The sequence below is a fragment of the Coregonus lavaretus genome (assembly GCF_964263955.1).
Source record: "Coregonus lavaretus genome assembly, chromosome: 35".
NCBI classification, from domain to species: Eukaryota; Metazoa; Chordata; class Actinopteri; order Salmoniformes; family Salmonidae; genus Coregonus; species Coregonus lavaretus.
Window position 1 is genome coordinate 3,009,297 of NC_140022.1, and position 15,317 is coordinate 3,024,613.

Genomic DNA, 15,317 nt, shown 5'->3' on the forward strand with positions numbered 1-15,317 from the left:
TCAGACTGTCCGCAATAGGCTGAGAGAGGCTGGACAGAGGGCTTGTAGGCCTGTTGTAAGGCAGGTCTTCACCAGACATCACCGGCAACAACGTCACCTATGGGCACAAACCCACCGTCGCTGGACCAGACAGGACTGGCAAAAAGTGCTCTTCACTGACGAGTCGTGGTTTTGTCTCACCAGGGGTGATGGTCGGATTCGCGTTCATCGTCGAAGGAATGAGCATTACACCGAGGCCTGTACTCTGGAGCGGGATCGATTTGGAGGTGGAGGGTCCGTCATGGTCTGAGGCGGTGTGTCACAGCATCATCGGACTGAGCTTGTTGTCATTGCAGGTAATCTCAACGCTGTGCGTTACAGGGAAGACACCCTCCTCCCTCATGTGGTACCCCTCCTGCAGGCACATCCTGACATGACACCAGCCATACTGCTCGTTCTGTGCGTGATTTCCTGCAAGACAGGAATGTCAGTGTTCTGCCATGGCCAGCAAAGAGCCCGGATCTCAATCCCATTGAGCACGTCTGGGACCTGTTGGATCGGAGGGTGAGGGCTAGGGCCATTCCCCCCAGAAATGTCCAGGAACTTGCAGGTGCCTTGGTGGAAGAATGGGGTAACATCTCACAGCAAGAACTGGCAAATCTGGTGCAGTCCATGAGGAGGAGATGCACTGCAGTACTTAATGCAGCTGGTGGAGACACCAGATACTGACTGTTACTTTTGATTTTGACCCTCCCTTTGTTCAGGGACACATTATTCAATTCCTGTTAGTCACATGTCTGTGGAACTTGTTCAGTTTATGTCTCAGTTGTTGAATCTTGTTATGTTCATACAAATATTTAAGTTCAGTTTGCTGAAAATAAATGCAGTTTCTGTTTTTGCAGAGTTTTATTTCTGGTATACGGAGAGACATGCTCTGTGATCTTGTCTTTGTGTCTGGGGAATCATATTGATGTTGTTTTTCCCACAGAGAGACAGCCCTCTAGGCCAGTCTGTCTCCAGTTTCTGTTTTTGTAATACAGTACACACACAATCATGAATACACACGCACACACACAGTATGTACAGCCGTGTTGTGTCACATCTGGCCGTGTTTCCTCCCCAAGCAGATTGGAGCTCTGTAAAAGTCACCTATAACCTCCTTCAAATGCACAAACACACACACACAGTCTTACACAGCTAACCTGGGGGAAAACAATTCAGTCCCATTCAAAATACTATTTTCCCTAACCCCTAAACCTAACCCTAACCTTAACCCTAACCCTAACCATAACCCAAAAACCTAACCTTAACCCTAACTCTAAACCTAACCCTAGCTCCTAGCTCCTAACCCTAACCCCAGCTCCTAACCCTAAACCTAATTCTAACCCTAACACTAATTCTAACCTTAACCCTAAACCCCCTAGATATAGCATTTGGCCTTGTGGGGACCAACAAATTGTCCCCAGTTGGTAAACATTTTCTTGGTTTACTATTGTTGTGGGGACTTCTGGTCCCCACAAGTATAGTTAAACACATCCACATGCACACACACACGGTCTGGCATCCAACACAACCCCCTGCTCTCTCTGTCTGTCTCTGTCTCTCTGTCTCTCTCTCTGTCTCTCTCTCTCTCTCTCTCTCTCTCTCTCTCTCTCTCTCTCTCTCTCTCTCTCTCTCTCTGTCTCTTCCTCTTATCCATCCCCACAATTTAATTCAAGGGTACATTATTGTCATGACATTCATAACTACATATTGTCAATTGCCAGAAAATCTGAAATAATAGAAAATGTCTCTCTCACACACGCTCTTCATCTCTCTCTCTCTCTATTCCTCCCTCTCTCTCTCTCTCTCTCTCTCACTCTCTCTCTCTCTCTCTCTCTCTCTCTCTCTCTCTCTCTCTCTCTCTCTCTCTCTCTCTCTCTCTCTCTCTCTTTCTCCTCCCCCTCTCCGTGTGCTTCTCAGGCTGTCTGTTTGAGAAGAAGCTCTGCCCCAGAGACCAGCACTGCTCAGATGGTCAGTATGACATGATAACACCATCTCTCTATCTAACCCATCTTCTTCACAATGTCTCACTATACAATCATCTCACTGTCACCAGACACACACTCCAGGAGGTATTGGCAGTTCTTTAGTAGTCTCTTCCTGTTTCCATTTAAACTGTTACTGATTGGCTGGAGGCTACACAAATGTCCAATCAGTCTGTGGTCTAGACCTGGGAAATCAGGTGTGTAGGCTCCAGCCAATCAGTAACAGTAATTGATCAATAAGTGCCAAGTTGAAATGGAAACAGGAAGAGACTTTGATGCTTGACAAAGATTTTCTATTATATTGACAAGATGGTTGAGTGACCGCTCTAACAATGGAAATACATGTCCTCAAAGATGGAAGGCAGGCAGGAGGAGGTGAGATCAGGTGGCCCTATTCTAGCCAATGACAGATATGCTTGTGAACAACAGGCACAACTCCATATAAAGTTGCCAAAATTCCACGTGCATCCACTTACAGTGCATTCGGAAAGTATTCAGACCCCTTGACTTTTTCCACATTTTGTTACGTTACAGCCTTATTCTAATCAATCTACACACAATACCCCATAATGACAAAGTGAAATAGTTTTTTAGACATTTTTGCAAATGTATTAAAAATATAAAACAGAAATACCTTATTTACATAAGTATTCAGACCCTTTGCTATGAGACTCGAAATTGAGCTCAGGTGTATCCTGTTTCCAATGATCATCCTTGAGATGTTTCTACAACTTGATTGGAGTCCACCTGTGGTAAATTGAATTGATTGGACATGATTTGGAAAGGCACACCTGTCTATATAAGGTCCCACAGTTGAGCTCTGAGACAGGATTGTCTCGAGATACAGATCTGGGGAAGGGTACCAGAAAATGGTGGCCTCCACCATTCTTAAATGGAAGAAGTTTGGAACCACCAAGACTCTTCCTGCCAAACTGAGCAATCGGGAGAGAAGGGCCTTGGTCAGGGAGGTGACCAAGAACCCGATGGTCACTGAAAGAACTCCAGAGTTCCTCTGTGGAGATGGGAGAACCTTCCAGAAGGACAACCATCTCTGCAGCACTCCACCAATCAGGCCTTTATGGTAGAGGGGCCAGACGGAAGCCACTCCTCAGTAAAAGGCACATGACAGCCCACTTGGAGTTTGCCAAAAGGCACCTAAAGGACTCTGACCATGAGAAACAAGATTCTCTGGTCTGATGAAACCAAGATTGAACTCTTTGGCCTGAATGCCAAGCATCACGTCTGGAGGAAACCTGGCACCATCCCTACGGTGAAGCATGGTGGTGGCAGCATCATGCTGTGGGGATGTTTTTCAGTGGCAGGGACTGTGAGACTAGTCAGGATCGAGGGAAAGATGAACGGAGCAAAGTACAGAGAGATCCTTGATGAAAACCTGCTCCAGACTTCAGACTGGGGTGAAGGTTCACCTTCCAACAGGACAACGACCCTAAGCACAGAGCCAAGACAACACAGGAGTGGCTTTGGGACAAGTCTCTGAATGTCCTTGAGTAGCCCAGCCTGAGCCCGGACTTGAACCCGATCTAACATCTCTGGATAGACCTGAAAATAGCTGTGCAGCGACGCTCCCCATCCAATCTGACAGAGCTTGAGAGAATCTGCAGAGAAGAATGGGAGAAACTACCCAGATACAGGTGTGCCAAGCTTGTAGCGTCATACCCAAGAAGACTCAAGGCAGTAATCGCTGCCAAAGGTGCTTCAGCAAAGTACTGAATAAAGGGTGTGAATGCTTATGTAAATGTAATATTTACATTTTTTATTTCTAATAAATGTGCAAACATTTCTAAAAACCTGTTTTTGCTTTGTCATTATGGGGTATTATGTGTAGATTGATGAGGGAAAAAAATGACTGAATACATTTTAGAATAAGGCTGTGACGTAACAAAATGTGAAAAAAGTCAAGGGGTCTGAATATTTTCAGAATGTGCTGTATATCAGTGCATCCGCAACAACGTAACCATTACGAAACTTCTATAAGATCAAATAAGCCTCACTTAGCAAATTAGCAATAAAAAAATGGGTTGAGCAAATTCCACATTCTCTCATTGACCTCCATGCAAAAATTTGTTTTCGTGGAAAGATTTTGGGTGGAGTAAAACCTCTCGTTTGGCCTCTTCCTCTCTGTGTTGGAGGACTAGAGTTTGACACCCTGTATTCAAACAAACAGTCCACTAAGAGTAAAACCTATAGCACACATTGAACCCTGTATCTCTTTCCTTCCCTCCTCCTCCTTATGTCACCCCTCCTGTATTCATCCCTCCTGTATTCATCCCTCCTTTATTCATACCTCCTGTATTCATACCTCCTGTATTCATCCCCCCTTATGTCATCCCTCCTGTATTCATCCCTCCTTATGTCATCCCTCCTGTATTCATACCTCCTGTATTCATCCCTCCTGTATTCATACCTCCTGTATTCATACCTCCTGTATTCACACCTCCTGTATTCATCCCTCCTTATGTCATCCCTCCTTTATTCATACCTCCTGTATTCATACCTCCTGTATTCACACCTCCTGTATTCATCCCTCCTTATGTCATCCCTCCTTTATTCATACCTCCTGTATTCATACCTCCTGTATTCATCCCTCCTTATGTCATCCCTCCTGTATTCATCCCTCCTGTATTCATCCCTCCTTATGTCATCCCTCCTGTATTCATCCCTCCTGTATTCATCCCTCCTGTATTCATCCCTCCTTATGTCATCCCTCCTGTATTCATACCTCCTGTATTCATACCTCCTGTATTCATCCCTCCTGTATTCATCCCTCCTGTATTCATCCCTCCCTATGTCATCCCTCCTGTATTCATCCCTCCTGTATTCATCCCTTCTTTATTCATCCCTCTTGTCTCTTGGACTTTGTTGTTTAATCTGTAACCAGTCACAGCCAGTGTTTTTAAATGGTATTTGCTCCCCAGTTCCAGGGTGCATCCTAAATGGCACCATTTTCTATGGACCCTGGTCAAAAGTAGTGCACTATATAGGGAATAGGGTGCCATTTGGGACTTCATGCACATAATGATGTTAACTTGTTCAGCTGTTGTGATGGGCAGGTGTTCTACTGTCTACTGTCTCATAGGAAATACTACATTATTCATACTCAATGAACTCAACGGTTTTCATGTGTTTCCTGATTTATGTGTACAGAACTGCATGTGTGTGAGTGCGAGTGTGTGTGAGCGTGTGTGAGCGTGTGCCTTCATGCACGATGAGGCACTCTGAGCGTCAGTGTGTAAACACAAGGCCTCTCGCCGTCAACCTGCTCTTAACCAATCACGTCTCTTTCCAACCATTTCCATGGCAACAGTGACATCACCCGGCTGATGGCAATGTCTCCCCCATGTGTATGTTGAGAGAGAGAGATATATATATATATATATATATAGAATAGAGCTGGGCGATGACTCATCGAGACCCACTCACACAAACATCACCATAGTTGTGCATACGTGTGTTTGTGTGCCTGCATGCCTTTGTGTGTGTTCTGATGTGTTCTCTGTTCTCTGTAGATGGGCTATTTGGCCAGTCTGCTGCCCCAGCAGGAGAGGGTTCTGATGTGTTCTCTGTTCTCTGTAGATGGGCTATTTGGCCAGTCTGCTGCCCCATCAGGAGAGGGTTCTGATGTGTTCTGATGTGTTCTCTGTTCTCTGTAGATGGGCTATTTGGCCAGTCTGCTGCCCCAGCAGGAGAGGGTTCTGATGTGTTCTCTGTTCTCTGTAGATGGGCTATTTGGCCAGTCTGCTGCCCCAGCAGGAGAGGGTTCTGATGTGTTCTGATGTGTTCTCTGTTCTCTGTAGATGGGCTATTTGGCCAGTCTGCTGCCCCATCAGGAGAGGGTTCTGTTGTGTTCTGATGTGTTCTCTGTTCTTTGTAGATGGGCTATTTGGCCAGTCTGCTGCCCCATCAGGAGAGGGTTCTGTTGTGTTCTGATGTGTTCTCTGTTCTCTGTAGATGGGCTATTTGGCCAGTGTCTGCTGCCCCAGCAGGAGAGGGTTCTGTATGAGGTGTCAGTGCCTGTGCTGCACAGACTACAGGAAGTGCTCAAGGAACTGATGATGCAAGGTGATTAAAGACACACACACGTAGCCACACACGTAGCCACACACGTAGCCACACACGTAGCCACACACGTAGCCACACACGTAGCCATATCCATACTCCATTCATACTCACTAACCCATTCCCACAAAGGTTGTTAGGTTCAGAGTGTGGTTGTAAAAGTGAACTGTTACCTTAGTGATGGTGGTTAAGATAATGAACAGATACTCAGGTCTCATCTGCTACCACGGCAACATGGTTAAGGGCTGAGGGTTGAGGTCTCTATAAGGTCACACTCCTCAAGTTACCAGATTACATCTTTGACTACTGTGATTGACGTCTGTATCGGCCTATGGTTGTATAGGATTGTCCTGGCAGGATGACATCACCCAGTACGTCATTGGCAAGGAGCTGAGCCGTGTTTTACTGACCCGCCCCCTGTCTGGACGTCATGACAACCCCTCATCTCAGTGAGTCTCCTGCTCTGTTGACTATAATTAAAACCAGATCTATAATTACATCTATTCATTTTATTTTCTGCAGATTTTCACAGGAACGTCTGTGACTCAATGGGGAAATTGTATTGTAATAGCAGCCAGGAAAGGTTATGAGATTAGGAAGAGACTTTTAGAATACCCCAGAACCAGATCTTTGAGTTTAGAGAAGGGATGTTTAAATGCCAGTCTATGAGGGACAGGCCACAGCCTCTGCTTCCCTCTCTTCCCTTGGTAGTTGATTGATTGGTTGGTTTTATCTGTCAGTTAAAAACATATATACACAGTACATCTATATTTTTCAACGTGACCGGGATAGCACAATTCATTCAGATATTTATTTCCATTGTGGTTCCATTGATGAGTGACCAAACCAGACAGTAAGTCACTGTCACTGAGAGTCTGACATAGACCACAAGTAGTCTAAGTCAGTCTTAAATGTTGTTAGAGAAAGTGGCCCTGGAGTCACATACTCCTGCACTAGAGGGAAGCCATCCTCAGACAGGTGCAGGATGACTTGGAAGTTGAGTTCTTGTGAGTGAGGGAGCTATGTTCCCTATGAGGGTCTACAAGTGCTAAGGGTTGGCCTTATTCTGATATTCTCCATTCATACTGTATCTCTCAGGTCCTCAGAACCTGTGCAGAATGCCCCTCTTTCCAAGATGCAGTATCCTCCCAGCTCCAGGACCAAGGCTCAAGGGAACGATCCCAACCCAGATCTGATGCAGCGCTACCTGGACTACATGATCGTGGATACCCCCCAGGCCTCCCAGTCCCTCCACATGCAAACTCTGGAGCCTTACACCTACCGCCAGGTGGGAATGGACGGACACACACACACACACACACACACACACACACACACACACACACACACACACACACACACACACACACACACACACACACACACACACACACACACACACATATATACACACACACACACACACACATATATACACACACACACACACACACACACACATATACACACACACACACACACACACACACACACACACACACACACACATACATACACACACACATACACACAGAACTGCTATTACCACATACAGTATATGTGTGTAAGAATGTATATACAGTAGATAGATACCATACAACTATGAGTAGTATGATGTAAATACACTTCACATCTCTACAGTAGATTGTATAATTTCCTTTTCCCTGAGGGCATCTCTGTGTCTGTTAATGGGTTTAATAAACAGCAGTATGGTTACCAGGACGACGAGGAGCGCTCTCTTAACTCTCTGGATGGGGGCAGTTTCCCCCGCCCCTCTTCTGGCTCCGGGGGTAAAGGGTCACGCCCCCAGGACCGAGACCGCCAGGTGCTCCAGGACCTGGTCTCCCTGTACCTCTCCTCCCCCGCCCAGCCGGCCTCCCGCCACCGTGGGGCAGCAGCACCGCTCTCTACCTCTCCCTTGTACGAGGACCTGGACTTCCCTCTGGACTACGCAGAGGACTACGTTTCCCAGCAGGACGTGGAGGTCCACAAGCATCAGCAGCAGGAACAGACGCAGAGGAAAACTCAGAAGGACTATGGATCGCTGGCTGGGTTGGATGGTGAGTGTGTGGCAGTCAGTGTGTTTGTGTGTGTGTGTGTGTGTGTGTGTGTGTGTGTGTGTGCGTGTGCGTGTGCGTGTGCGTGTGTGTGTGTGTCTATGGGAGATCTGTCTGGAGTGTTCTTGCTCACTGTGGCTGAGACACTGGCTGACTCATGCCTTGCCTGTCTGGACTTGTTTCATCACCTGCCTGTTGACCTCTAACCTCTAACCCTGTCTGTCTGTTCAGATGAGTCCCTGCAGAAACTGGCTCTGCTCCTGGACCACTATGGCATCGATATGAAGGACTTAACCCCTCCACAGCTGGCCAACCTGCCTGCAGCACTGAAACAACTGCAGATGGAGAGTGCTGCTGACGTAGTCACCGACACAGCAGGTTTGTCAGAGCGGAGGCATGCAGCCAAACCCTGTCAAAGCACCAGACCTAATTCACTGGGCTAGCCCTTTCCAGCAAACACCTTACTGAAATGTTGTCTGAAACCACAGTCTTTTCATCACACAGAAAGACCCTTCCAAGTTGTGGTCTCAAAAGACAAGACTACTGTATATGTCACTAGTGTCATTCATTAAATGAGATACCGTGATATAATAAAGGACTTCAAGTTGTGAACCACAACACACTGCGGGAATAACTGCAGTATCTTTATACAAAATGGCATGGCCCAATATTGATACTGAAAAAAGTGACATTTTGTGGTGGGATTATACTGTGACGATTATACTGTGACAATTACAGATACTGAAACAATTATTATCTGTGTGTCCGGTAATGAGAGTCTTGCTTTTCAGATAAATACCGGAACAGTGCTGCCACACGTAAGAAGGTAAGTTGAGATAAAACAGTCTAGTATTCTAGAAATTCAAGTATTGCTCTTGGTTTATATGTGTTGTGTATTTAACCATTTGAAATGTTTTTTTTGGTGCTTTTTATACAATGTAAATAGCATTTACAGTAAATGTTGAATGGCAATAAGTACAGTGAGGGAAAAAAGTATTTGATCCCCTGATGATTTTGTACGTTTGCCCACTGACAAAGAAATTATCTGTCTATAATTTTAATGGTAGGTTTATTTGAACAGTGAGAGACAGAATAACAACAAAATAATCCAGAAAAACGCATGACAAAAATGTTATAAATTGATTTGCATTTTAATGAGGGAATAAGTATTTGACCCCCTCTCAATCAGAAAGATTTTTGGCTCCCAGGTGTCTTTTATACAGGTAACGAGCTGAGATTAGGAGCACACTCTTAAAGGGAGTGCTCCTAATCTCAGCTTGTTACCTGTATAAAAGACACCTGTCCACAGAAGCAATCAATCAATCAGATTCCAAACTCTCCACCATGGCCAAGACCAAAGAGCTCTCCAAGGATGTCAGGGACAAGATTGTAGACCTACACAAGGCTGGAATGGGCTACAAGACCATCGCCAAGCAGCTTGGTGAGAAGGTGACAACAGTTGGTGCGATTATTCGCAAATGGAAGAAACAAAAAAAAAGACCTGTCAATCTCCCTCGGCCTGGGGCTCCATGCAAGATCTCACCTTGTGGAGTTGCAATGATCATGAGAACGGTGAGGAATCAACCGAGAACTACACGGGAGGATCTTGTCAATGATCTCAAGGCAGCTGGGACCATAGTCACCAAGAAAACAATTGGTAACACACTACGCCGTGAAGGACTGAAATCCTGCAGCGCCCGCAAGGTCCCCCTGCTCAAGAAAGCACATATACAGGCCCGTCTGAAGTTTGCCAATGAGCATCTGAATGATTCAGAGGAGAACTGGGTGAAAGTGTTGTGGTCAGATGAGACCAAAATTGAGCTCTTTGGCATCAACTCAACTCGCCGTGTTTGGAGGAGGAGGAATGCTGCCTATGACCCCAAGAACACCATCCCCACCGTCAAACATGGAGGTGGAAACATTATGCTTAGTGGCTGTTTTTCTGCTAAGGGGACAGGACAACTTCACCACATCAAACGGACGATGATCGGGGCCATGTACCGTCAAATCTTGGGCAAGAACCTCCTTCCCTCAGCCAGGGCATTGAAAATGGGTCGTGGATGGGTATTCCAGCATGACAATGACCCAAAACACACGGCCAAGGCAACAAAGGAGTGGCTCAAGAAGAAGCACATTAAGGTCCTGGAGTGGCCTAGCCAGTCTCCAGACCTTAATCCCTTAGAAAATCTGTGGAGCTGAAGGTTTGAGTTGCCAAATGTCAGCCTCGAAACCTTAATGACTTGGAGAAGATCTGCAAAGAGGAGTGGGACAAAATCCCTCCTGAGATGTGTGCAAACCTGGTGGCCAACTACAAGAAATGTCTGACCTCTGTGATTGCCAAACGGGTTTTGCCACCAAGTACTAAGTCATGTTTTGCAGAGGGGTCAAATACTTATTTCCCTCATTAAAATGCAAATCAATTTATAACAGTTTTTACATGCGTTTTTTCTGGCTTTTTTTGTTGTTATTCTGTCTCTCACTGTTCAAATAAACCTACCATTAAAATTATAGACTGATCATGTCTTTGTCAGTGGGCAAACGTACAAAATCAGTAGTGGATCAAATACTTTTTTCCCTCACTGTAGGTTTTCTGGTTGTTATTGCATTTAACAAACAGTAGGTGGCAGAACATCCACAAGCTGAGGAAATCAGTGGTCTATTTTACATATCCTGGAGTAATATTCAAATGAAGCATGTATTTATATAATCCTACAATAATGGATGGAGAATGTTAAGGTGTCTGGTTCCTCCTCTTCAGATCACTGAGGGGGCCATGACACACAAGGTGGACAAAGCTTCCATGCTGGGGGCCCCCACCTCCCTTCCTGCCAAGCCCCCTGGGCCCCAAGTCTCCCAGGATAACCCTCCCACCGTGGGGGCCCCTCTGGCCACAGAGGGAGGCAGTGTGAAGGAGCCAGGGGCCCCGGTGGAAACAGAGAAGCAGGGGAATAAAGAGCCACCAGGAGGGGCCACACAAATGAAGGAGGAATACGGCTACATCGTCACTAACCTAAGGTTACATTCATCTCCTAACCTTAATGTTCATAAACACAGGAATGTTGGTGTTTGAGCGTATATCTGTCTACGTATCTGTCTCAGAGCGTATATCTGTCTGTCTCAGAATCTTTGAGTGTACATGGCGTGTGTGTGTGTGCTTTTGGTTTTGCTTTCTCTCAGTTCTCTGTGTGTGAATGTGTGCGTTTGAGCTTCTGTGTGTGTATCTGTGTGTATAAGTGTATCTGTGTGTATGAGTGTATCTATGTGTATTAGTGTATCTGTGTGTATGAGTGTATCTGTGTGTATCCGTGTGTATGAGTGTGTATGAGTGTATCTGTGTGTATGAGTGTATCTGTGTGTATCCGTGTGTATGAGTGTATCTGTGTGTATCCGTGTGTATGAGTGTATATCCGTGTGTATGAGTGTATCTGTGTGTATGAGTGTATCTGTGTGTATCTGTGTGTATGAGTGTATCTGTGTGTATGAGTGTGTCCGCGTGTATGAATGCGTGTGTATATCTCCACAGCCCCCTCAGTCTGTACGATGGGGTGCGTCTGCTGGGGCTCCTGGCTGAGAGGATCCACCTCTCCACTGGCTCTTTCATCAACATCAGGTAGGCTATAGGCATAGAGGCCCACTGGTCCAATGAGGAGAGATGACAATTAGCTGGCTGCTAATTGACAATTAGCAGATTATAATTAGTCGGCTGGTTAAATCTGACACATTTACAGAAATGTTGATAAATGTGCATTGTCCCTGATTGTCAAATAAACGTATTCATGTAAAATGAGAGGATCAGGAGATATCAGTATAGGAGGGGGAGGGGCATCTCAGCTCAGGTCCCAATGATATCTCCTTCCTCCCAAAGTGTGTACTTGTTCACTTCCCTTCATTCATTTGAAAGGAAATTACTGGTTTAATAAATATTGTGGAAACTCCCACTAGCACATACCTTCACCAATCCAATGCTTTTAGATTTGTGTGAAGTATTGAACGAGTGCACACTTCAGGAAAAAGGAAATATTATTGGGATGCACCCCCAGATTCACAACATCCCAGCAGATCGACCTCCTGACCTTTAGAGACCCTGCCCCCTGCCTCACATCATAGAAATAGAATTTATACTTCTATGATCAACGTCAACATGCTCCATTCCTCTACTGCTTGACCCCTGACCTCAAAATTGGGTGTGGCGGGGAGGTGGAGCTCCCTCTGGCCTTTTCTCATTTGGGCAAAAGTCCGTCCTACACCCTCTCTCCTCCGTCTTCTCTCCTCCGTCCTCTCTCCTCCGTCCTCTCTCCTCCGTCCTCTCTCCTCCGTCCTCTCTCCTGCGTGACCCGGAAACTGATAAGTGGTCGAGTGGTCAAGGAAATGTAAATGAGTTAGTAGGCGAACGGAAGAGTGTCCTCCCCTCCTCGATAGCCACCTTTCATCGAGGATAATCATTTGGATCCTGCCTGAGAAATCTGCCACAACCCTTCTGAATCAGCTTTTGTTTTGGTGGAGGAGAAAACCATGCATACGTTTAAAAACAATATGCTACTTATCATTTTATCAAATGTATTGCACAACTAACTTAGTTTTTTTTTATCACTTTACACATTTATTTGGGGATCCACCCTGTAAATGTCAGTAGCCTGAGTGGAGAAGGAGAGTCTCATTTCATACAAGCGCATTTTCGTCCACTTTCCCTCTCCTCGCCGCCTCTCCTCGATTACCTTTGACCTTTTTCAAAAGGAGGTGAGGCAGAACGGAGGTGAGAGGACGCAGGAGTTGAGGAAATCCAATTGAGAAAAGGCCTGAGTGTCCCTCTGTGCGACCTTTTCCCACAATGCATTGCAGTGGTGGTCAGAGTGAGGACAGAGCAAGGTGGTAGGTGTAGTCGTTGTTGGGGCTTATTCACACCCGAAATTTAGGGATACACCTTCAGGCTTCCCCCACCCCCCAGTCCTCCTGCTCCTACCTCCATACCACCACCCCTCTCTCTCTCCCTCTCCCGGCCCCAGTTATATCAATCAATATTTTGATGGAATGTTCCTGTCTGTCTCTCTACAGTGTGGTGGGGCCTGCCCTGACCTTCCGTGTCCGGCCCAACAGCCAGAACCTGAGTGCTGAAGACGTGGCAGAGAAAGCCGGTATGTGGACCTGTTTCTGGGGTCAGACGGGGTCAGATTGACCCAATGTCCCCCTGCTCTGTGTAAACCACCAAGCCAATATCTACACACACACGCACACACACACACGCACACACACAACTTGGGACAGAAAGTGAGAGAGGGGTGTAAAGGGGATTTTTGAGCCACTCTGTTTAATATATAATAGCAAGAATATTACTTTTTCGCAAGATGGCAACTATTTTCTTTTGGTTTGTAATTTACTCAGTTGCAGAGAAGACCTTTCTGGAGTCTGAAACTGATCTGAAGATCCTGCAGACAGGTGTTGGTGAGGTAAGAACATGTTGTGCTGCGTGTGTGTGAAAGAGAGAGAGAGAGAGAGAGAGAGAGAGAGAGAGAGAGAGAGAGAGAGAGATCTCTTTGCGTTAAAATCTATTGGCATTCATCATCAATATTCTGTGCGTCCTTCTGTGTACTTTCACAACCAAACTTTTTCTCCCTGCCTGGAATGCCTTCATGGCTAAAATCCTTTGATATGACGACGTATTTTGCGGTCGGACGAACAGCGCGCGCTCCCGAAAGACACGCCTGTCTCTTTAATTCACATTGGTCACGCGCACCACTCCTCTCTTGGTCGTCTCATATCGTCCCTGGGCCTGAGCTAGGAGGTAACGCTGCCGCCAAAATTCAATCAAATGATGCGCTATCCTCCACTTTATAAACGCATTATGGAAACAAGAGACAGATCATAATTTCTCTTGTGCGTTATCACAGTCAAGTCGTCTTTCTTTCACGGACGGTGGATGTTGGGTGAGTGTCACTGATATTTAGCCTAATAATAGGCTATTCATACTTTTGAATGGCTACCAACATTTCGATTTGTCTAGAGTTATTCCTTATTATGGGCCCTAGTCTCGAATTGTATTTCTTATAGGCCTAATTTGATTCTCTAATAGTCCTATTTATTTCCAGTTCAAATATGTCTACTATTTAGTTGCCATTTGTAAATTGATTACGCATTAATGTTATCTTTTAGGTTAGCCTAACGACATTTTATTGATAGACTTTTTCATCAGATGCTGTCTGCATAGACTAATCACTTCTATGAGATGCTCAGCCCGCGTGGTGTTTGTGGGATTGTCGTATGATTCGTTGTCAAAGATTATGATTTGGTATTTAATCATAATGAAGATTTTAAGAACATATTCAAGAACGTACTGCAAATAACACATTTATAGAATTCAAGCTGTTTGAGGACACGTCTATCAATATTAATAAATTAAAATTTTAAGGGGACCTATATCGGGGTTAGAGTAATTAGTGTTGGTCCACATTGCAACTGTATCTTGTTTGCATTTTGTATAATTTCACATTTGTAACCTCTCCTCTCTTGAATTATAAGAATACTACAATAATGTCCATTATATTTCACTTGGAAGTCTGAAACTGGGCATAATAAGACGCATACAAATGTACCAATGTGTGGAGTCTAAGTTTAAATCCCTTTGAATCTAAGTTGTCAATTCCATTTTTATTTAGTGAGAAGAAGAAAAAATTTAGGCCTTTATGTTTGCTAACTGTTTGCTGTTTGCATCACTCACAATACAAGTGATGAATGAAGTTGCATATCACTTTTGGCAACAACAAACAGTGAGAGTTAAGACACTTGCCACAGTGACAGAAGTCAATGTCTGCAGTAATGGAATGATCTGGAGTTTGCAGCTCAGATAGGAGGCAACAGAGAGACCAAGAGGTTGCAGCTCAGATAGGAGGCAACAGAGAGACCAAGAGGTTGCAGCTCAGATAGGAGGCAACAGAGAGACCAAGAGGTTGCAGCTCAGATAGGAGGCAACAGAGAGACCAAGAGGTTGCAGCTCAGATAGGAGGCAACAGAGAGACCAAGAGGTTGCAGCTCAGATAGGAGGCAGCAGAGAGACAAAGAGGTTGCAGCTCAGATAGGAGGCAACAGAGAGACCAAGAGGCTGCAACTCAGATAGGAGGCAACAGAGAGACCAAGAGGTTGCAGCTCAGATAGGAGGCAACAGAGAGACCAAGAGGCTGCAACT

At 45.3% G+C, this 15,317-nt stretch overlaps 1 protein-coding gene across 1 annotated transcript in view; it reads left to right on the forward strand.

The window, feature by feature from the left end:
* ptprnb (protein tyrosine phosphatase receptor type Nb) overlaps positions 1-15,317 on the forward strand; it is a gene marked incomplete at its 5' end in the record, with an annotated part of 30,354 nt that overhangs the window by 5,366 nt on the left and 9,671 nt on the right. Inside the window, 11 exons of the mRNA XM_084152693.1 lie at positions 1,942-1,992; positions 5,976-6,086; positions 6,427-6,532; positions 7,182-7,371; positions 7,789-8,143; positions 8,372-8,518; positions 8,932-8,966; positions 10,899-11,155; positions 11,664-11,750; positions 13,193-13,272; positions 13,520-13,584. Coding sequence (XP_084008819.1) covers positions 1,942-1,992; positions 5,976-6,086; positions 6,427-6,532; positions 7,182-7,371; positions 7,789-8,143; positions 8,372-8,518; positions 8,932-8,966; positions 10,899-11,155; positions 11,664-11,750; positions 13,193-13,272; positions 13,520-13,584 — 1,484 coding nt within the window. The remainder of the gene's footprint in view (positions 1-1,941; positions 1,993-5,975; positions 6,087-6,426; positions 6,533-7,181; positions 7,372-7,788; positions 8,144-8,371; positions 8,519-8,931; positions 8,967-10,898; positions 11,156-11,663; positions 11,751-13,192; positions 13,273-13,519; positions 13,585-15,317) is intronic.